At 53.4% G+C, this 21,869-nt stretch overlaps 2 protein-coding genes across 10 annotated transcripts; one reads left to right on the forward strand and one right to left on the reverse strand.

Moving 5' to 3' along the window:
* Positions 1-2,648: 2,648 nt before the first annotated feature.
* On the reverse strand, positions 2,649-11,672 carry Chrd (chordin). Of its 8 annotated transcripts, none has more exons than XM_075968112.1 (23): positions 11,171-11,672; positions 10,832-10,935; positions 10,319-10,448; positions 10,053-10,181; positions 9,865-9,964; positions 9,678-9,765; positions 9,193-9,334; positions 8,943-9,083; positions 8,779-8,870; positions 8,550-8,697; positions 8,294-8,400; positions 8,054-8,173; positions 7,374-7,530; positions 6,890-7,110; positions 6,140-6,253; positions 5,633-5,887; positions 5,451-5,544; positions 5,298-5,351; positions 4,960-5,063; positions 4,248-4,350; positions 3,678-3,835; positions 3,426-3,525; positions 2,649-3,103 (listed from the first exon to the last, which is right to left on the reverse strand). In XM_075968112.1, the coding sequence occupies exons 1-23, from the start codon at positions 11,316-11,318 to the stop codon at positions 3,051-3,053; spliced, it is 2,862 nt and encodes a 953-aa protein (XP_075824227.1). In that variant the 5' UTR covers positions 11,319-11,672; the 3' UTR covers positions 2,649-3,050. The 8 variants fall into 8 exon arrangements, with proteins under 8 accessions (XP_075824227.1, XP_075824214.1, XP_075824246.1 ...); XM_075968099.1 differs by having other exon boundaries at positions 2,649-3,106; XM_075968131.1 differs by having other exon boundaries at positions 2,649-3,106; positions 8,779-8,861; positions 11,171-11,671.
* A 580-nt stretch (positions 11,673-12,252) lies between these two features.
* Thpo (thrombopoietin) lies at positions 12,253-18,886 on the forward strand. Of its 2 annotated transcripts, XM_075968183.1 has the most exons (7): positions 12,253-13,338; positions 13,494-13,539; positions 14,961-15,112; positions 15,336-15,463; positions 15,683-15,769; positions 17,592-17,759; positions 17,988-18,886. In XM_075968183.1, exons 3-7 carry the CDS (start codon positions 15,100-15,102, stop codon positions 18,654-18,656), a joined length of 1,065 nt encoding a protein of 354 aa, XP_075824298.1. In that variant the 5' UTR covers positions 12,253-13,338; positions 13,494-13,539; positions 14,961-15,099; the 3' UTR covers positions 18,657-18,886. The 2 variants fall into 2 exon arrangements, with proteins under 2 accessions (XP_075824298.1, XP_075824288.1); XM_075968173.1 differs by having other exon boundaries at positions 12,253-13,539.
* The last annotated feature ends 2,983 nt before the right edge of the window (positions 18,887-21,869 follow it).

A 21,869-nucleotide genomic window follows, 5' to 3' on the forward strand; every position in this document is an offset into this window, starting at 1 on the left:
GCTTTGTGCATGAAAGCATCAGAGGCAAACACTTGGTGGGGGACTCAATACAGAGCACTTTGGTCATGCCGTAGTTCCCAATCGACCCTCCCCTTTCGCCACCTGTGACACTGTGGCCAGCAGCCCACGGTCTGTGTATTCCACGTGCGGCCCTGCACACATGGTTACTGGTGGCCTAAAAGCCATAGGGCTGAAGGTGTGTCTTCAGACACCAGAGAAGCACATCCGCTCAGTGACGATGAGACTTCCCCTTCCTGTCTCTGTTCTTGTGTCACGAGCGGCGCTTCTGTGTTCTTACTGTTCTTCTTTACTCAGACAAAGTCAACATTAGCCCAGACTGCCCTGAACCCTCTACGTACCCAAGAACAGCCTCAAGTGCCTCATCCTCCTGCCTCAACCCCCGGTGCTGGGATTACAGACCTGTACCCCATGACTGGCTTGCCTTCACTCTTTTCTACTTTTCCCATTGTTTTTATGAAAGACTAAGGAGCAAGACACCATTGAACAGTTATTCTGAAACATGTTGAAAACAAACCAACCTATCTTTGGAGTGCAGACTTTGCTGGTGGCTGCGTATCTGTCTTCAAAGTAGAGAAGTGGACCTGGACTCCCCATTCCAGGGGACTCTGGACCCCTATAAGCCCTCCCATGTTGACTTTCAGACACCCATTGCTAATGGGTTTGAAAATGACCCTCCTTAAGTCACTGCCATAAATGACTCGCGGACATTGCTCTAGTGACTTGGCCACAGCCCCACCATAACGAACTCCCAGAATTGGTGGATGTTTGTGGCCTGATATGCCAAAATCTGGATTCTGCATATAAAAACTACATAAAGAATGTCATTAGTAGTTCAAATGGAACATGGCAAAGTAGAACACACACGAGTAGTTCAAAGCCACTTCATCTGTCCTAGCAGCCTGTGTACACCAAGAGTGTCTCAGGTCGGCCTGGCCCCGCGCTTCGAGGCCACATGTTGTAGTAGTGAGTGTTTAGAGATAATGAACACGGCCCAAGAAAATCACATCCCCTTGGTTTCTGTTGTTTTATGCTTCTTGTTCTTTTGGGTTTTGTGAGGGTTTTTTTCTTTTGCTTTGTTTTATTTTTTGGTTGTTTTGTTGTTGTTGCTTTTAGCTTGGTTTCCTTAGAAAAAGAAAGGACCCTGACATCACGCTGCTTACAAGGGAGTCCATGGAGTGCCCTCTTGAGGTCTCTGGATGCCAAGACTTTGAAGAGACCCACACACAGGGCTGAGCTTCTTAGGTTCCTATCCCACTTCCCGAGGGCTTAGGAAAGAACCTAGAACTGCCCGGCTTTGGCTGAAATGCAGTCTAGGATGGGAATGTTATTCTAGAGGCTTCTGTATAGAGAGAACAGCCCTGCCTGCATCCATTCTGTTCACACATTTGCTCAGCTGGCATCCTGGGGCCTGTTCTGAATCCCTCTGGGTCTCTAAAACTAAAGATGGTAGCGTGGACCCTGCCTCCTGCGGCCACCAAGCTGCCCTGCGGGTCATCCTCACCTAACTCCCAGCTCCCTCACTGGTAAGGACAGCATGGTGGGCACAGCCGTATCTCTCATCATGCCACACCTTGTGGCGCATCCTTCCGCCGTCTCATCTCTGTCTAGCCCTCATGATCCTCCTACCGCAACAGCAAGGATCTGGCCCAGGCCAGCCACCCCATCATCCTCAACCTAGCCCCTCCACAGACATCCTGCCCAATGCAACAGAAGCCTACCCTTCTCTTGCATCTTTCCTGCCTCATTCCAGCCAAGCTCCAGAAAGCCCACTGCAACTAGAGCGCCTTTTCTAACAAATACTTGGCAGGCACCAGGCTGGACAGTGGATGTGCTAAGTTTGCCTCCTCTGAGGGAGATGCCTGGCTTACACAAAGGAAGCAGGGTACATTGAAGAGAATTACCTCAGGGAAACAGCTGCAAGATTAGAACTTGTTGCTTTGGAGGACTAAGACTGTGACTGTTAGCTGCACTTTCGGCAGGCCTAACAGTAGCAGCTGTGACTTCTCCCTCCCCGTACCCTGCCAGGTTGACCCTGCATTGTTTATACACACATGTGTCTGATCCCTAGCATCTTACCCTTGTTTCTCTAGGGGCCTGATGGAGTATCCTGTTCCTGGTGGCCCAGATGACAGAACATGGGAAAAGGGAAGGGAAGGACGGGGCCTCAAGTTGTTCCGCCAACACAGCACTTTATCTTGAGATGAGCTTGGTTTTAGCTAGATCGGGGCTGATCTCAGTCCACTCTGATCTGGGCTTGTCCTTGAACTGGTCAGCAGCAACTGTTTTCAGGAAGGAGAATGTGTACCTCGCTTTAGACAAAGCACAGAGGCTGGATGGCTCTTTTGCTTCTTTCCAGAGCAGCTTCAGACATGCCATCAGCAAAAATGCCAGCTACGAGGAACTCGACTTGAGATCCCCTGGGTCTTGGTACTGCAACCCTTCGATGGCAGCCCCAACCCTCTTTCTGGAACCTAGACATGCCATCCTTGCTCCCTAAGCCCCTTCCAGCTCCCAGGGTCAGAAAGAGTCTGGGCCCCGGGGATCCCCTCTTACCTCCTACTTTCAGGTCTTTTTCCACTGGGGCCCACTTAGGGCCCTGGCCACAAAGAGCCTACCTCAAACCCAAAGACTGAAAAAACATTTTAATAAATACAAAAATCTCTAATAATGACTCTGCTCAGCTCAGGGGCAGCAGGAATGGTGTGAGGGAACCCTTGGCGCTGAGTGAGGATAAATTAAAAAATCCCAATAAGCCAGTGGCATTATGTACAGACGAAAAGAGTTAGGCTTCTGGGGCAGAGGCCAAAAGAGTAATGGGGCAGGAGCTAGCGTGGATATGGCCTTGGTCTGACCCAGCCGTCTTTCCCCTTGTAGAGTTGCAGTTCCCAGAGGTAGTAGGGGAGGAGAAGAAGCAGAACAGAGGCGTTAAAGGCACTGGGCTTCCCACAGGAGAGTCAAGGTCCTCAGCACCGCTCCTTCTCCCAGCTTGGGCCCATCCTCTTGGTCATGTGGCCTTCTGGACACACTCCCTAGGAGCTTTCAGCTTCTTTGTCCAGCTCTGGAAGGGTTCTAGTCTCAGAGGCTGCTGAAAACAGAAGGGAGTGAATATTGAAGGAGAGGAAGAGCAGGGTGGTCTGGAGGAAGGCATGGGGGACCCGTGAGAACATTTCTGCTCCAGTCCCAGAGAAGCCCAAATTGTCTGAGCGCGGCAGCACACATCGCCTGCCTGAGCGGTGTATAGTGCTCAATTGCCCTGACCTTCAGAAATCTCACTTGTAAGAAAATGGCAATAAGTGGCAAGCCTGGAGGGGTGGGCTGGGCAGTTCCCCTCTCCGCGGGGGCACCCTTCCCTCCCGGGTATCATAGGCCCAGCCCACAGCAGCTGCCCAGCTTCCTTCACTTACTCCTTTGGGCTGTGCAGTGGGAACAGCATCGACTCTCCTTCCCTGAGCCGCAGGACAGTGGCAAGGAACAATCGTCCCGCTCACAATGGGGTACCCCTGCCTGGTGCAGGATGGAGAGATACTGAGGTTCCCCACAGGACAATAGAGTCTTCAGCCTCTTCCCGAAAAGCCAGCTCCAGGAATCTCCCTGAGAAGGTTTCCCTGCTCCAGGCCAAGTATACACCGCCCACCTCCTGCAAGTCCCCCACTTACCCCACATCTGCAGGTAATACAGCTCATCTCCCCAAAGGGGGGTACTGATGGGTGCCAGCTCTGATTCTCTGGGAACCACTGTCCAGCAAAGCGACACCCCCGAGGCCCATCAGCCTGCATGGGGTCTCCCACCTTGGCCTGGGACCCTGACCCTACTGCTGGGAAAGAAAAGACAAAGTCGGTCCAGAAGGGTCAACTAACTTTAACTTCTCTTTGAATCCCTATCAACTAATAGTTTCTGGTACTTGTTAGGTGATAAATTTGGATGGATGGATGGATGGATGGATGGATGGATGGATGGATGGATGGGTGGGTGAATGGATGGGCTGACGGATGGGTAGACAGATAGGTGGTGGCTGGCTGGCTGGATGAATGGGTAGGTAGATGGATGGCTAAGGCAATAGAACCGGAGCCCCATCACCTCACTCTATATGCATGCACATCCTCTCCACTGTTTTTAGCTCCAGGGTAGGCATAAGCAGGGCTCAGTAAATGAGAAGCTCCTCTCCTGTCCCCATCTCACACCCCCAAACACAGGTCAGATGAGGCCTCAGTGCCCAAGCCTCTCACCTGGACACTGTTTGCAGCAGTCAGTGGGGTTGGCACGGACTGGCTGAGCACAGGCCAAGCGAGGGCACTGCACCTTCTCACAGTGCACTTCTCCAGTGGCCCCCTGTAGGCATCCATTGAGAAAGCGTGTCAGGAAGAGAGAGTCATAACCCTTCTCTCTCCTTTCCCCACCTCAAGTGAAATGTATGTGCAGCCTTTTACTTGAAAGCCTGAGCCTGCCTTATATACCTGAATTCAAATCCTCACTGTATCTCATGAGATAGTAATGTGCCATATTTGTCTGCAGGAGAGGAAAGGCGAGCTTGGGGAAATTCAGGAAGCACTAAGGGGCACCTGAAACCCGCCAGCTGGCACAGTCAAAACGTGTACCTGTCAGTTTTTACCCTCTCCTACAGGACATCTGCTCTCAAAACCCAAGGGAAGCCAGACAGTGGTGGCGCACGCCTTTAATCCCAGCACTCAGGAGGCAGAGGCAAACGGATCTCTGTGAGTTCAAGGCCAGCCTGGTCTACAAGAGCTAGCTCCAGGACAGCTAGAGATGTTACACAGAGAAACCCTGTCTTGAAAAACCAGGAAAAAAAATCCAAGGGACCATTCATCAAAATACATCCTGAGTCCCCCCGCCCATCAAAGATGGGCTTTACTCTCTAGGCACCCCCTCCCTGTATCTGCAGACCCAGCTGGGCTACCAGAGAAGACTATGTATCCATACCTTGCAGGTGCAAACAGCACACTTAATTAAGCCAAAGGGGGGCACAACGGGGTGCCACCGGGTACCCGCTGCCCTCCAGCTCCGGTCACCATCAAAATAGCAGCCTGGTGGGGAAGAGTACCCAGCTGCCATTAGTACTGACCTTGTCAACTGGGCCCACAACCAAGCCTCAGGCCAGCCCCACACCAGCCTAGGCAAGAGCCAGTGAATACTACTGTCGACGGCCAGGTGTGCTTAGAACCTGCGGCCTCAGCTTCCTCCAGACACATACACTCCGTTGCCCCCTTGCCCTAACCCAAGGGCTTCTTTGGATCTTCTCAGCCCTGGACCCAGCTCACCCTCTCCTGGCTCCAAGTTTGGTAGCCCAGGAAAATCTCTGCTGCGTTGCTTCTCTGTGGAGACAAAGAAAGGGTGAGGCAGAGTATCCCTTGAAAACACTCCTCTCCCATGGACGATTCTCTACTACCTTTCCTCCCCTTCAGGACATTCACCTGGACACACGGGACAGCACTGGTCCAGTGCCTGCACCGGGCGGGGGCAGCTTAGTGGTGGGCACACTACAGGATCGCAGATCACTGTCCGTCTCTGTGGAGAGGGACCAAGGCTTTGAAGATGCGCTGGGCCCCGGTGCCCCAGATCCTGTGGCCATCTGTGCCCTACCCAGACATCCTACCTGGCAGGTGCAGAGTGAACAGAGTGGGTCGTAGTTGGGTGACCAGCGAGCCCCGTGGGGACGCTGCTGCCCCTCGAAGAAGCATGTGTTAGGGTCTCGGGGCCTCCCGTGTTTGGCTGGTACTGAGGCTTCAGGCCCAGGTCCAGCAGGCAACACAGGCAAGGCAGGTGCCTCTCCATTTGGAGCCACTGGTAACCGCGCTCCTTCTGAGGCCAGGCGCAGACCTGCCACCTCACACTGGCTGGCGATGTGCACCTGCGAAGAGAGAGGGACCCTGAGGTTGGGCTCCCCACACACACACACATCTGTAACCATCGCTGCTGGTGGTGGACAGGCATGCCCAGGCAGAGACCATTCACTTCAGTACGCATCCCAGCTGCGAAGCCAGGGTGGTGGGCTGACAACCTCCTTAGGCACCTGTGTGGCTCCGTGCTTCTCGTTAGCAAGAATCTAATGCTACCACCTTAGGGGTCAGAGAGCAAAAGCAACTGCACCATCCCCACATACCTGCCCACGTAGTTCCCCTCTGGGGCTATTCTTGGTGGTGATCAACAGGGAGGCAGTGCCCTGCGTCAGGTGCCGCAGCAACACGGGCTCCAGGTCTTTGACCACACCCTGAGCCTGCAGACAGACCAAGTGAGGAGCAGGAACAAAGCATTTGAGGGGTTTCTATCATTTCATTTCACGCCTATGTGGTTTTGGGCCTGGTGCCCACAGAGGCCAGAAGAGGGCGTTGGATTCCCTACAGCCCAAGTGACAGATGGTTGTGAGCTACCTTGTGGGTGCTGGGAACTGAAACTGGGTCCTCTGGAAGAGCAGCCACCCCACTGAGCCACCTCTCCAACCCCACAAGGCATTTGACAAAGCCTACTGTCCCCAGTTTGCAGGTGGAGAAACAGAGGCAAGGATTAAGGTCTCTAAGATGGAGGCCAGGTCTCTCTGACTCCAAGTCTACAGCAGCCCACACCACTTCAGGGGCGTGGTCCATCCCACCTACTCCTTTAGAGACTCAGGACCTCTATCCTAGGGACCATTTGGGACAGAGGACACAGAGAAGAAGATGTATACATAACAAAGACTGAGTCCCATTTCTACCTCAGCCCAGCTGACACCTCAGACCATGCCCACTCTATACCAGGCCGCCTGCCCACTCTATACCAGGCCGCCTGCCCTCTCCACCTCAACCATAAGCCCAAGCAGCCCTTCAAGCTAAAGAGCAGAAAATATCCAAGCTTCTCCCTCTCTCTATGTCCTTACCTCTGAGCCATAGAATCCCTTCAGTAGCCGCTGGGGCCCTGGCACACCAGGAGGCCCGAGGAGGTGGGCACTGACAGTGCCTTGCTCTGAGCCACCAAGCCCAGCTAGTAGCACTTCATAGTGTAAATGGCAATGCGTATCCAGGGAGAGCCAGGCATGCCCTGCTGCCTGACTTCGCACCGGGGGTGACACCAGGGCCCCTGCCAGAGGCACAGGCAATCCTGAATCCAAACAGATGAGAGATGACAGGTGAGGAGAGCGAGCTCTCACTCAGCATACCCCATCACAGACCCTGGGGCCTGGAAGGCACTGTCCATAAACCACAGCAAGTCTTAGATTCCGTGTACGATGACCACAGGGAGGGTTGGCCAGTGGCAGCAGGCAGAGGAGGCCTCATGAGGCTCTGGCTCCCTGGCACTATCCCTCAGATGCTTGGTGACAGGTCAGAGGATACGGAAGGGCAGGTGGACCCAGAAACACTCACTGTCATAGTGGGCACTGTGCCCGCTGTAGGGCAGGGCCGTCACATGCCCCCGAAGCTCTCCATCTGGGAAGTCCTTGGTGCCAATATTCAGGAACAGCTCATTCTGGAGCAGCATGTGAGCCCCTCGGGCACCCAGGTCAGAGCAGATACCCACAGCCTAGGGGTCAAAGAAGGATGAGCCCTCTCAGCTTTCAGATTCCAAGGCCTTTCTGTGTTTTGTGCCTCCACGGCACGCATATATCCTTCCTCATGCCAACAATGCCGGACAAGAACCTCGCAGGTCAAGTTTCAAGGCCCTCCTCTGCCACTTCCTAGGCACACAACAACCCTTGAAGAGCTACTTAGCATTTAGTCCTTACTTCCTCATCTATGGAAGGGTACTGTGGGTCAAAAACTACATAAACAAAGCAACCAGTGCAACGCCCGACACAAAAGACTCCAGAGTAGCACCCCAACTATGGCACTGTCTCCCTGCCTGGTGTCTTCCAGTTAACTGTGAGCTTGCTGAGGATGCGGGCAGGGTCCCAGCCTAAGCTTTGCTAGAATGTGTCAAATGAATAAGGACCCATTGAGAGAGCCCATGAGTGCATGAACAACACTGCACACCCCTATTCAACCAACCTGGCTTCCCGCAGCCCATGTATTGGCAGCCCTGGCACAACTCTGCCTGGGGCCCTCACCATGTGTCCTCCCAGCTGGAGTCCAGCCATGTGGCACAGGACAGTGCGCTGGTTCTTCTGCTGAGGCTTGGTCTCGAGTGTCATGGCCACCACCTCGCTACCTGTACCTACCACTTGCACCTGGTGGGCAGGGTTGGGGGAAGGCAAATGGATTGCCAGCCAAGACCTAGGGCCTTTCCCACTGCTGGTCAAAGCTCTGCCCCGCTGCCCTCCCTACCTCCTACAGCTTCTGACTCTTACCTGATAGATCAGGGAGCCATTTCCTAGCAGAATGAAGCTGGCTGAGCCAGCAGCACCCGTCTGGACTGGGACCAGGGCGTCAGCCCCACAAAGGACGCTTTGAAGGACTGCAGGGGGCAAGACAGGTGGCAGCAAACTCGTCCACGCCCAGAGCCCCCAGGAACTCTCCCCCACATCTACTTTGGCCTCTCCTTTAGCACGAGTTTGTGCCTCTGAGTTGTGTGTGCCCACAATGCCAAGCCCCACCCCGCCTCACCATCGCAGCTCCGCCTGGTAGTAATGTATCCACTGATGCGTAGCTCTGGCCCACCTGCCCTCTCTAGGACCATCTGCAACTCCCCCCGCACTAGCCAGTCCATCTCTTGCTCTGTAAGGCTGGGCAGCACCTCAGCAAAACCTGGCTCCTGAGAACAGAACGGAACGTGGTGGACAACAGCCAGCCAGAGGCCAGGGCAAGCAGCAGCAAGAGTCAGGCCTTCCCTTACCTGTGCTGAGGTGTTGGCCTGGAGCTCTCGGAGTGGCTGTCCCTGGTGGAGAATCTGAAGCTTCAGGGGAACCTGAGCTGGTCCTGCCAGGGCTGCACACGTGAGCATTTCTGAGAGACGAACACCCTCCCTATACTTTCATGCACATCTTCTCCACTGCTTACCTCCATCCCTGGGTCCTAGCAGACCCCGGAAGAGCAGCAAAAAATGTAAGGAGTCTTCCGTGTCACTGAGAGTGAGCAGGGCTATGCCCCCCACACCCCGAGGTTGTGGGTCTTCCAGCATCAGGATGGCACTGAAGGTCTCTGAGGAATGGAGGATCAGAACAGCCATCAGAAAATCCTCTCTTGAGCCCACCTGCCCTGGTAGAGAAGGCATAGCCCTTTATATCTGAGATCTGCCCATTCTCCCTACCTGCAGCCAGAGCCCCTTGCCAAATGAGAGGCCCCCAGACTTCTCCTGAAGGATGAGTGGCTGTCACAAGAGCTACATGCAGCTGTTCTGCCCTCAGGAGCCTCAGAGATAGTCGAGGCACTGCCCGCCACACCCCACAAACCTAGAGCAAAGAGACAAGAAAGTCTAGAGTCACTCTACAGGACAAGGCAGCTAGGAGACCCATTCCTGATGAGGGAGGATTATGGAAGGGAGACCCCAGACCCTCCTAAGAAGGACCCAGGATCTTTGAGTTTAAGTCCTGGCTTACCACTTTCTAGCCAAATGACCTTGAACAAACCACATTCTGCTATTCTGAGCCTCAGTTCCCTCCTCTGTAAAATGGGCATCATAATGTCAGGGCCTTCCTCCCACTGGGCTGTTGTGAGAACCAAAGGAGGCAATGCAAAGCATGCTCTCGGCAAGTGCCCATTTTGGATAAGCACTCATAAATGGCATCATCTCACCAGGCCATCCTGGGTCGGGGCAGCAGGGTGTTCAAAAAGGATGTTGCCTGTGGGATCTGTGAACCGAACCCTGCTGGGGCGGTCCAGCCTGTGAAGAAAGGTCCAGTGAGACTGGATCCCGAACCTACAGGTTTCCTTTCCTGCCCCCATTAACCGCTCCAAGCCGCTGCTCTTTCCCTGGTCTCACCGCTGGTAGGAGATAGAGAAGCGAAGACTTGAGCGCTGCAGAGAGACCCGAGCGCGAGCTACCGCCTGCGACCTCGGTCCTGTCAGCAGCGCCACAAAGTCTGTGAGAAGAAGAGAATATGGCCTGAGTACTGTCAAACCCTGCCGCTGGCCCCAGACTTCGTCAGGTCCACCTCCACCCCAACCTACCCGTGTGGCCATCAGCACGTGTCCGCTCTCCAGCACCGGGTTCCCCTCGATCGCTGTAACTGCGGTGCTCTGGGTCCCTTGGATACTCGAAGACTAGGCCAGCTGGCTGGCGATCTAGAGTGCTGCTCTCTGTGCCGGGAGTAAGGAGTAAGACCACTCGCTTCACCAGGGTACCAGGAGGACCAGTCCTCTTCAGCGACTCAAGCCCTACAGAACCTAATGTTGAGCCCTCCACCCTCCCTAACACGGGGCACAGCGGGCCTCACCCTGCGGGCAGGTCTGGCAGCAGTGTCCTGGCAGCTGGCGCGGCTGCCTGCAGGCCAGGGTGGGGCACTGGGGTTTGATGTTCTTGCAGCTGACCCTGCCAGGGCCCCTCCCACGGCGAGCCCACTGAGGCTGATGGCAGAGAACACAGGGAAATTAAGTGAGTGTAACGTGCAACCATCAGACGCCAGGATAACATCCTCTGCTGGAATCAGTCAACTCTGCTATTTACAAGTTACATGGCCCTGGACAAGTTTCTTAACTGCTCTGAGCCTTGACGTCTCTGTCTGCAAAGTAAGGCTAATAATGGCATTTATCTAGCAAGTTGTAATGGGAGGGGGGAAGTTGGCTAAAAGCCAGTCACATAGTGAGCGATCAATAACTGTCAACACCGCAGACTTGAAAGGGTTTCCCCGGATTTGAGGACCAGCCTTCCCCTGAGCATCTCTACGGCTTAGGACGCCAGCGTTCCGCTACCCTCTAGGGTAGGACGGGCAGCTGCGGTATCCACTCACCGCTTCACAGGCGCACAGTACGCAGCGCATCACCCCAAAAGGCTCCCCCAGGTCCGGGTGCCACGTCTCGTCCAAGGCATAGACCTTCCCGCCGAAGGAGCAGCCTGTGGGGACGGGCTTGGCTGGCGGCCGCTGTCCGGTTGCTCGTGCCGTAATGCCTGCTCCGGGTTCTGCCCGCCAGGCCCTGGGTCTCTTGGCACCGTGCGCCCTGCCGCCTCTGCTTACCCCTCCCGCCCTCCCGCTACGCCAAGCCACCTGCGCCCGGGGCCCTCTCCCGGTGGGTGCAGACTTGCCCCGAGCCAGACTCCCCGCCCGCGCCTCCCCCTGGCGCCCACCTACCTGCCGCTCCCCGAACAGGCAGCGGCTCCTTCTCGGAACGGATGGGCAGCGCAGGGGGCTCCAGGCCAGTGCCACCGGCCGGCCGCGAGCCGAGGAGCAGCAGCCCGAGGAGCAGCCGCGGGGCCGGCGGGGCCGGGAGGCTCGGCATGACGCGGAGCGGACAGCTGGGGAGGCGGGCGGGAGGAGGGAGCAGGAGAGGGAGTAGGGCAGGACCAGAGGCGGGCCAGCGGGAGGGGGCCGGGGCCAGGAGGGGGGCAGTGGCGAGGGGCTCGTCTCGCAGTCGCGGAGTCCGCTCCCAGTCGGGCGGGGCGGGAGAGCGCGGGCGGCTGGGCGCTGACCCGGGCCGTACGCCGCTCTAGTGCCCTAGGCGCCGACTCCGGCCCGTTTTATGCCCGCGCCAGGAGTCCCGGCCCGGGGCCTCCTCCTAAGCAAACGGGGCGCGGCGGCGGCTCCGCAAGGAGCCCGGCTGAGCCCGGGGGGTCCGGCCCAGCAGCAGCGGCCGGCTCGCGAGTGGGGGAGGGGGACAGGCTGGGACCCGGCAGGGGAGGAGGGAGGGACTGGAGGAGGGGGGAGCGGAGTGGGCAGGGGGAAGGGAGGAACCAGGGGGCGCAAAGAGGGGGAGGAGAGGCGAGCTTCGACACCCCCACACACACTCCTTGCGGCCACCCCTGTGGCCGGACCAGGAGATGATGTCCATCCCAAGACCGGAGCCTCGGGCGAGTGAAAGGGCAGACGCTGGGCCTCCGGCCTGTGCCAGTCACGGGCAGGATGGGCCGCTGGAGGATGAGGACTTGTCTTGGAAAAGGACAATGATCTTCCCCTGTCTAAGACCCACGGCACCCTTCTCCTTTCTTCGCTCTGGCTATATTCCTAGTTCTCTTCTAGGGTCTTTCTGGAGTTCCCAGGGACAGGGACCAAGTAAGAATCAAAAAGTCCTCCCTACACCCAGCGGAGTAATAACCTCCGCCTTATAACCTGTTCACAAGTCCATCTAACCATCACCTGGCTTTCTCACCCTTTCTCTTTATCCAAGGGACCACCCTCTCCCTCTCCAGTTCATCCCCCAACCTCCTTTGTCCGGCTTCTCTAGTCCTGCCTCCCCATCTCCTCCACCCCCATTCTTCCCACTATTCCCAGCACCGGGCTTCCTAATCTTAGGAGGCATCTCTTCTTATTGAACTAGAGAATTCCGGGATCTGGGCCATACTCCTGAGTGGACAGCCCATCCTCAGCGAAGGCACGGGAGAAAGGCCGAGGAAGAACAAGGGAGAGAGCGTAAGGTCAGGCCAGGAGACCCCTGAGGACAGGGACTGTGGGGAGACAGGGACTGAGGAGAAAGCACGGGAGCTAGGGCCAGGGCCAAAGGAAGAAAGAGAGGAGCCAGCAGAGAGTTATTGTGGGGGAGGCTCAGCAACTGTCTTCCCCAAGACAGGGACAGATGGGGCTGGTTATTTCTCTTGTCACATGTATAATGGTAGGAATGGAAGAGGGCCATTGGGCAATCAAGGGCAGGCCTGTACACAGCACTGTGTTTAGATAGCCAGGTTCCTGTTCCCCCAGTAGAAAGAAAGGCACCTGAGTCCAGTCAATCTGTCTGTTTTTCTTTCTTTTTTAGACAGATTCTCAGTATGTAGCCATGGCTGGCTTGGAACTCACTAGGTAAAACAGGTTAACCTCAAACTCAGAGATCCACCTGCCTCTGCCTCCCAAATACTGGGATTAAAGGTGTGCTTTGGGCCCAGTCTTAACAAACACGTACCCTTTCCCTGCCCAGCTCCTTCAAACTGCCCATAGCCTCTTTCCTATAACATGATCATTCTCTAACACAGGCAACACATAAATTGCCAGTTGAGAAATACCAAGAAAGCTAAGGTGCTGTTGGATTTCGGGAGCAGGTATAGCATTCAGGGAAAAGAAATTTGGAGAGCTAGGAACTGAGACTCCATCAATCTAAAACAAGACCTCTCTTTCCCATGGACAGATGTATTCTGACAGATTGCTCCTGGACTAAACCCTCTCCTCTCTCCCTCATCCAGATCCCAAGGTCCCAGGTTCCCTAGGACATGAGACAGCTCCCCCTATGTAAATCCTCACTGGAGTGTGTGTGGGTGGAGGAGCTGGGCTCAATTCATGGACCATGGTTCAGGCAGGGGCTCCAGGTCCAGTAGGTAGGAAAAGAACTCGTCATTTCCGGGGGCCTTCACCAGGGTTTGGTGGCTCACAGCTTTCTGATTGGGTGGAAGTGGCCTGGGCAGGCTTGTGACCCTACTGCAGAGGAGGGGCTGTGCCCCAGCGAGTGTCTTCCTACCTACCTGCTCCCCAGAGTGCTGCCTGCTGTGCACCTTGGTCCTGGAGCCCTTCTCCACCCGGTGAGTGACAAGCACAGTTTGGGGTTAAGTGAGGGAATGGTATGAAGAACAAAAAAGAACTGGGCTCTTAGCTGGGGGAGGGGCAGGCAAACTGGAACCTACAGGCACTGACCTTTGTCAAGAAGAGTGGAGCCTTCCCAGAATGGGAGGAGCAGGACAGAGCAGGGAAAGGGGGTTGGGTACTGGTTTATGAGGGACTATTCACAGACTTGGTCGAATTCAGAATAGTCCTGGCTGCCTCGGGTCCATGAGAAAATAAGAAAGGAAGTGTGTGTCGGGCTAGAGAACTCGGCACTAAGGGACATAATCCTAATCCCCATTCTCATATGGTCATTCAAGATAGCTTAAGGTTCTGAATCCTGAGACTGGGAAAGCTGGGTCAGGTGAGCCAAGGCACAAGAAGAGGGTAATGGGAGGAGGGCTTGCATGTGTTGACAGACCTACAGGAGATCCCAATATTGAATCAGGTGCAGGCCTCTTTGCTCAACTTGTGAATAGTGGGGGGTCCTAGGAAGGGACTGGAAGGGACCTGGAGGGGGCGGGGAGGCAGGTGCAGCTGAGATGGATGCATTGGCAAGTGTCTAAGGTGAGATAAGCCATGCGGGGTAGGTGGCATTTTGCTCTCCGTGTCTCATCCTGGGTCACTTGCCTCAGGAAGTTCTAGTACTGTTAGCCCTTTGATTTGAATAGCCGGGCATTTCAGAACTTGGAAGTCCAAACAAGAATCCCAGGTTTTATTTGTGGGGTGACCAGAGAAAGAAGGAGAAACTAGTGTCTCTTCTTAATTCCTGCTTCTGGTGGTCCGTTATATGTTATCCACTCCCCTGCCTCAGCCCCACTTCCAACACTATGGCTGTCCTTCAACACATGTACTCAGCTGCCACTTCCTCTTTTTAGCTGATAACCCATTTTTTTACTCTTCCCCAGATTTACACAACACTTCCGTTCTTTATTCCCATCCCACATTCTCACCCACTAACAACCAGTGTTGCACAGAATTTGAGCCCAACTGAGATATGTGTGTAGCCAGGAGGTGGTGGCACATGCCTTTAATACCAGCACTCGGGAAGCAGAGACAGGCGGATCTCTGTGAGTTCCAGGACAGACTCTCCAAAACTACAGAGAAACCCTGTCTCAAACAGAACAAACAACAAACAAACAAAAAAGATATGTGTGTGTATGTCATGTCTTGCTGCACTCAGCAGGGCAACAATTGGCAGACAGGGAAGTAAAACCATATCCGAGTCACCAAAGAGCCCTCACAAAGAGGAGATACTATATGCTTCAGTCACAAGAAAACATGGGAGCAGATGGAGCGCTAACAACTTTGGTCCTGGCCAGCCAGAAGCTCCAAGCATGTGTTTCCCCATGCCAAGCAGTCTTTTGAAACTTGGTAGATTCACTCTCTCTGTCATTTTCAGGATAGCTTCCTTGGCCCACCTGTGCCCCACACCACTCTGCACAAACGTATAAGAGCTCAAGCCGCCTCCATGGCCCCAGGAAAGAGTCAGGGGAGAGGCCCCATCCAGGGAGCCACACCTGCCAGACGCCCTAGCCAGAATGGAGCTGACTGGTAAGAAAACACTCGGGGAGCTAGGAACAAGTTCAAGAATGGCTTGGTGCGGTAAGAGGTGGGGATGATGCTACAGAAGCAGAGGGCCGGAAAGCCCAGGCTCCTGAGAAAAGGGTTTTGTCTGGACAGCAGACCCCTAGGTTTCAAATAGGAATCCCTGAGTCACCACCTAAGAGTGATTGTCTCTTTACGGACCCTTCAACTTCACTTCTCCTTGTCTAAGATTTGCTCCTGGTGGCCATGCTTCTCCTTACTGCAAGAATAACTCTGTCCAGCCCAGCTCCTCCTGCCTGTGACCCCCGACTCCTAAATAAACTGCTTCGTGACTCCCATCTCCTTCACAGCCGACTGGTGAGCATCCCAAGCACTAGGCCTCCTCTCCACCTACCTGATAAGGTACTCACTCTTTCACATCCTCTCACTCCAGTACTGTCTTTGGCAAGGCCACAATGTCCTGATCCCTTAAAGGCTCTAAGATGGGAACGGTACCAAGGGAGAGCACCTCCGTCACGGGCCACCATCCTGCTCTCTGTTTCAGCTTCTTTCCTCCCTACCCATCTTTCTTCACAGAGTCAGTGCCCTGACATCAACCCTCTGTCTACACCTGTCCTGCTGCCTGCTGTGGACTTCAGCCTGGGAGAATGGAAAGCCCAGACGGTAAGAGCATCCTTGACCGCTTCCCTCAGCCTAAGGCCAGCCTCGGAGGTACTATGAGTCCAGGCCAGCCTGGGCTACAGACTGAGGCTCCCATCTCAAAAAAAAAGACAAAAGGGGGGGGATGGGAGAGAAATCTCATCAGATCCCTACTATTCCCCACAGTAGTTTTTGTTTTTAATCTATATAGGTGTTTTGCCTGCATGCTAGGAATTGAACCTGGGTCATCTGGAAGCAGCAAGTGCTCTGAACTACTGATCCCTCTCTCTCTAGCCTCCTAAAATTCTTGAGTTCCCGAAAAGTCTCACCTTCAACTTGGGCACCTTAACCCAATTTACAGTCACCAGTGACGAGATCTTGAGGAAATGAGGACAAATTTCTGACCAATATATCAAAGAGGCTTGGCTGGTGGCTCATGCCTTTAATCTCAGCACTCAGGAAACAGTGACAAACAGATCTTCTCTAACCTTTGACCTATTCTTATTGTTGTTCAATATGATGATCATTTCGTTTTTCAAGACAGGGTTTTTCTGTAGCTTTGGAGCCTGTCCTGGAACTCGCTCTGTAGACCAGGCTAGCCTCTAACTCACAGAGATCTGCCTATCTCTGCCTCCCAAGTGCTGGGATTAAAGACATGTACCACTAGTGTCCGGCTTCAATCTTTTTGTTGTTTTGTTTTGCTTTTGAGACAAAATTTCTCTGTAGCTTTGGAGCCCATCCTGGAACTAACTCTTGTAGACCAGGCTGGCCTTGAACTCACAGAGATCAGCCTGCCTCCACCTCCCAAGTGCTGGGATTAAAGGCCCCACCACCAACAGGCTTTCGATCTAATTTTTTTAAACCCATTTATTTATAAATATGGTGGGGTCATGCCATGGTGTACATATGGGGGTCAGAGGACAATCTGCAAGACTGATTCTCTCCTTCTACCGTGTAAGTCCCAGAGACTGAAGTCAGGTCATCAACCTTGGCCACAAGCATCTTTACTCTCTGAGCCATTTCGATGGTGCCACAATCTTCTTAGTTGGCATGAAGGAAGTCTGAGCTACTGTCCACAGGTGACAGAAAGAAGAAAGTATCACTAAAATATAGGCAAAATCAAGATTCAAACCCTTTGCTGGGCATGGCGATACAAACTAGAAATCCCAGCAGCTCGGAAGGTGGGGTAGAAGGATGAGCGGCAGGATAGCTTAGGCTATACAGTGAGGCTTTGTCTCAAGAAAAAAAAAAAGCAAAATCAAGCCAGGTGGCACATGCCTATACTCCGAAGAATGTGCTTCCTGGTCTGGAGAAGGATGATGGCACTACAGACCCCAGCTCCAGCTCTGTGTTCGTGACAGGGTCTCACTATGTATTCCAGGCTGGCCCTGAACTTGGAAGCCTCCTGTGTCAGCACCCCTTAAGTGCTAGGATTACAGGCATGTGGCATCAGACCCAGCTCTGCCATTTGTTAAGTCCCTTCCCGTCCTCTTCGTGGTTACTGGGACAGTCCTGTTGCTACGTTTAGCTTAGAAATGGCACAGCAATTCTGTAGCAGAAAGAACAGACTTGCAGCACTGCAGCCTAGAGCTAAAAGCTGCACGCAGGTAGGGTGGCTTTCTGACCAGAAGTCCACACAAGACTGGGCTAGGTTGATGGATACCGGAGTTACTGAAGCAGAGGCCAATGGCCAGTTGTTAGGAGACTGCGAAGGAATTCCTGTGATGGGTGGGACCCTCATCCTGTCCAATTCCCAGCTCCTATGATTCATCCCGCTGGCTACTCCATGGGCTCCCCACCCATTATTAGCACGTTTCTGAAACAGACCACTTCTCCTGTTTCCCAGGCACAGACCAAGGCTCAGGACATTCTAGGAGCAGCTACCCTTCTCCTGGAGGGGGTGATGGCAGCGCGAGGACAGCTGGAACCCTCCTGCCTCTCCTCCCTCCTGGGACAGCTTTCCAGGCAGGTTCGCCTCCTCTTGGGGGCCCTGCAGGGCCTCCTAGGGACCCAGGTAAGTCCGTGGGCAAGAGACCTCTAAAAACCACCGTTACTAGTCCCTCTAAAGACTTGGGGGAGACAAGGAATTCTGGGTACCTTAAGTGTAAAAAGGCTGGCCTATAAGGAGTGCTGCCTCCCAAACATAACACCTGGCTGCTGGCAATGACCTTTTCCTCCTTAGTCAAGAGAGGCCTGGTACATGGGCCTGCTCTCTGGCCTCAGGCCCATCCTCTGCCCTCAGCTTCCCCCACAGGGCAGGACCACAGCTCACAAGGATCCCAAGGCCATCTTCGCGAGCTTGCACCAACTGCTGAGAGGAAAGGTGCGCTTCCTGCTGCTTGTAGAAGGTCCCACCCTCTGCGTCAGGCGGGCCCTGCCCAACACGGCTGTCCCGAGCAGGACCTCCCAACTCCTCACACTACACAAGCTCCCAAACAGGACTTCTGGATGGCTAGAGTCGAACTTCAGTGTTGTCACCGGAACTCCTGGCCCTGGGCTTCTGAACAGGGTTCAAGGACTTGCGACCAAGGTTATCCCTGGTCAGCTGAATCAAACCTCCTGGTTCCCAGACCAAATCCCTGGATACCTGAACAAGACACACGAACCTGGGAATGGAACTCATGGGCTCTTTGGCGCAGCCTCACTTCAGACCCTGGACACCTCAGTTCTGCCAGGAGCTTTGAACAAAGGCTCCCTGCCACCCAACCTCCAAAGTGGATATCCCCCTTCTCCTACCCATGCTCCTGACGGACACACACTCTTCTCTCCTTCACCCACCTTGCCCACCCATAGGTCTCCACCCCAGTTCCACCCCCTGCTTCCTGATCCCTCCACCACTGTGCCTACCTCTGCCAGCCCGCGTCTAGTTGCAGCGTCCCCCCACTCCCAGAATTTGCCTCAGGAAGCGTAAGGGGCACAGGCGCAGCCAGTATCTGCAGTGTCTCTCAGACACAAGCCTTCCCCAGGAGAGGCAGCTGCAGCTGCACTGGACGTCCTGCTTTCCCTGAAACCCAAAGCCCTGGGAAAGGGCTTCCCGGGACAGGCGATCATAAAATTTCAGGAACTATTTTTTTAACCTATCAACAATATTCAGAGCAGCTAATTATCTTTGGTCTATTTTCTGTATAAATTTGAAAATCACTAATTCTTTCTATGTGTTTTCTACAAAGGCCCAGACAGGCCAAGCCTTAGAGGTAGATATTAACATTGTATCAGAAAACAAAAAGGTCATTTCCTTTACTCCCACCCCATGCGCTCATTCAGTTCTCTGTCTCAGTGAGACTGGTCCTCTTGATAAAGGAATAACAAGTTACCTCTTAGACAGACACCCCTATTTAGAGACAAAACTGAGCCTGTAGGAGAATAAATGAGAGCATCCAAGAGCCAACTAAAAATCAAGGGAGCAATATTCTTCTCCGGGGCAACAGATCTCCTGGACCCTGCCTCCCAGGAAAGCTAACAGGAAGCCTGGGGAACCCCATTCCCCAGGTAAGGCTGTGCAAATGGTTCAGTAAAGACTAGACCTGGACGTGGCAGCTGAGCAAACAGCTAAGTGCAGCAGCAGCTCAGCAGGAGCTTAGCCAGGCCTGGGCTCCTGCTTCCCTCCTGTGGAGGTCAGGCGGAAGTGCAGGAAGTGGCAAGAGCAAGGCTCCCTAGCTCACACAGCAGGATAAGCAGAGCAGCTAAGGCTTTCTACTTCCCACAAATGCATCTAAAAAGCAGCCTTGTGTGACCACCTTGAACTCCACTGGGAACCCCCAAAATGAAGGCAAACTTCTGGGGGTTTTGCAAGTTAAGTGCTTTGTTGGTGCTAGAAGTTTACGTTACACAAAAACAAAACTGTATTGCCGGGGTTTACCTGCTACCCCAGAGCCTGTGAGAAGGCTGGTGGGAGGGAGGCGTCTTCCTCACTCCTGTCCCAGAGTACAGGAGGAGGCTGCCATGAAGGCAGAGAAGCCAGGATCTCAGAATTCCAAACACTGCCACAGCAAAAGCAAGAGAACAGTGTTCTTCACAGAGGCAATAGGTGCCCCAGAATCTCCCCCCAACAACTCTGTATGGTAGACATTAGCCATCTGTTCTACACATGAAGACACCAAGACCAGAAGGGCTTCCCGATGGTCACACAGCCTTCAGGCAGAGAAAGGATACCCAGCCTGAGTCGCAGCCCTACCCAGTATGGTGGCGTCTGATGCCCTCCAGTCAGTCTATGTAATAGAGATGTTGTCCGCTCTTGTGGTTTGTTTTTTTCAAAACAGGATTTCATTGTGTAGCTCTGGCTATCCTGGAACTCACTTTGTAGACCAGGCTGGCCTCAAATTCAGAGATCCATCTGCCTCTGCCTCTAGAGTGCTGGGATTAAAGGCGGGTGCCACCACCACCTAACTGTAAATACATTCTTAAAAAGCTCTGGGAAGACCAGAGCTTGTGGTGGGGATGAAAATTCAGTCATCTCCAGGTGTCCCTGTGGGCAGAACCTGGGGCAGAAGTCAACAAATGCACAAAGCTAAAGAATGTTATCAAAATCTCAGAGTGTCAGTTTCTAGGCAAGAGTAGTTTACCAACAAATTCTAGGGTAAGTATAATTTGTAATTTGTTGTAACACTAAAGGAGGTTAAACTTAACACTTAAAAATAAATTTAGGCCGGGCGATGGTGGCGCACGCCTTTAATCCCAGCACTCGGGAGGCAGAGGCAGGCGGATCTCTGTGAGTTCGAGACCAGCCTGGTCTACAGAGCTAGTTCCAGGACAGGCTCCAAAACCACAGAGAAACCCTGTCTCGAAAAACCAAAAATAAATAAATAAATAAATTTAGGAGGGCAGACTCCAAAGCTACAGAGAAACCCTGTCTCAAAAAAAACAAAATAAATAACTAAATTTAGGGTGGGTGAGATGGCTCAATAGGTGAAAGGGCTTAACATGCAAGCCTGACATGAGTCTGATGCCTGGAAGCCATGGAAAACAAAAACACCAACTCCCACAGTTGTCTTCCTCATACATGCCATCACATGCTGATGTCCACATTGCACATATACACCACACACAAATAATCAGAGTTAAAAGACAAAAAGACATGGATGTGATGGTACACGTCTGTAAACTCAATACAGGAGGACCAGGAGTTTAAGGACTCTGAGTACAACACAGACTACAAAAGACTGTCTCAAAAATTAATTTTCAGGCGGGTGGTGGTGGCGCACGCCTTTAATCCCAGCACTCGGGAGGCAGAGGCAGGAGGATCTTTGTGAGTTCGAGGCCAGCCTGGTCTACAAGAGCTAGTTCCAGGACAGGCACCAAAAACTACAGAGAAACCCTGTCTTGAAAATAAAAAAAAAAAAAAATTAATTTTCACGGCAGGGACATAGCTCAGTGATAGGGCTCTTGCCAGCACAAAGACCTGGGTTCAATTCTCAACACAATAAAACACAGAAGAGCCAGCACCCAGAACAAGATACACCAGAGACCAAAACTGAGGGTTCTCAGCGGTCAGAGGACAAGTGAGAATGTTGAACCAACAGAGCTGACGTTCCAGGCATCTGGAACTGGTTTCTACAATGTAAACCAATCTGAAATCTGCCGTCTTAAGACGAGCCCTGAAAGAAGGTGTGTCGGTGCATGCCTGTAAGCGCTTGCACGCACTGCGGGGTTGAGACAGGAGAGTCACAAGTCCAAGGTCTCAGATCAGCTGGGACTTCAGGTTCCACCTTTAAAAAATTGTTTTACCCCTGCCTGAAGATCCAGCTCAGCGATGTGACACTTGCCTAGTAAGCCTTGGACCATCAGAACCAAAGCAGCGTCTAAACCAAATCATTCTGTGCAGCTGAGCCCATCACTTCTTCCCTAACACACACACAACTAAGAGATGCTGGCAAGATGGCTGAGCAGCTGAAGGTGGCCATCAAGTCTGTCCATGAGCGCAATGTCTGGAAAAAGGGACGCATCAAGGCTATCTTCTCCCTCACACACATACAAGTAAAACAAATGTTTGAAACATCTTTTTAAAAGCTTCTAAGCAAAACACATTTCTACTTAAGTCTCCCTTTTCCTTGCTGGGACAGCCTGCTTTGACATTCTACCACTATTTCTGATGAGGGCCTCCCACTGTAATCTAATCCAACACCTC

The sequence above is a fragment of the Microtus pennsylvanicus genome, chromosome 1 (genome assembly GCF_037038515.1).
Source record: "Microtus pennsylvanicus isolate mMicPen1 chromosome 1, mMicPen1.hap1, whole genome shotgun sequence".
Classification (NCBI taxonomy): domain Eukaryota; kingdom Metazoa; phylum Chordata; class Mammalia; order Rodentia; family Cricetidae; genus Microtus; species Microtus pennsylvanicus.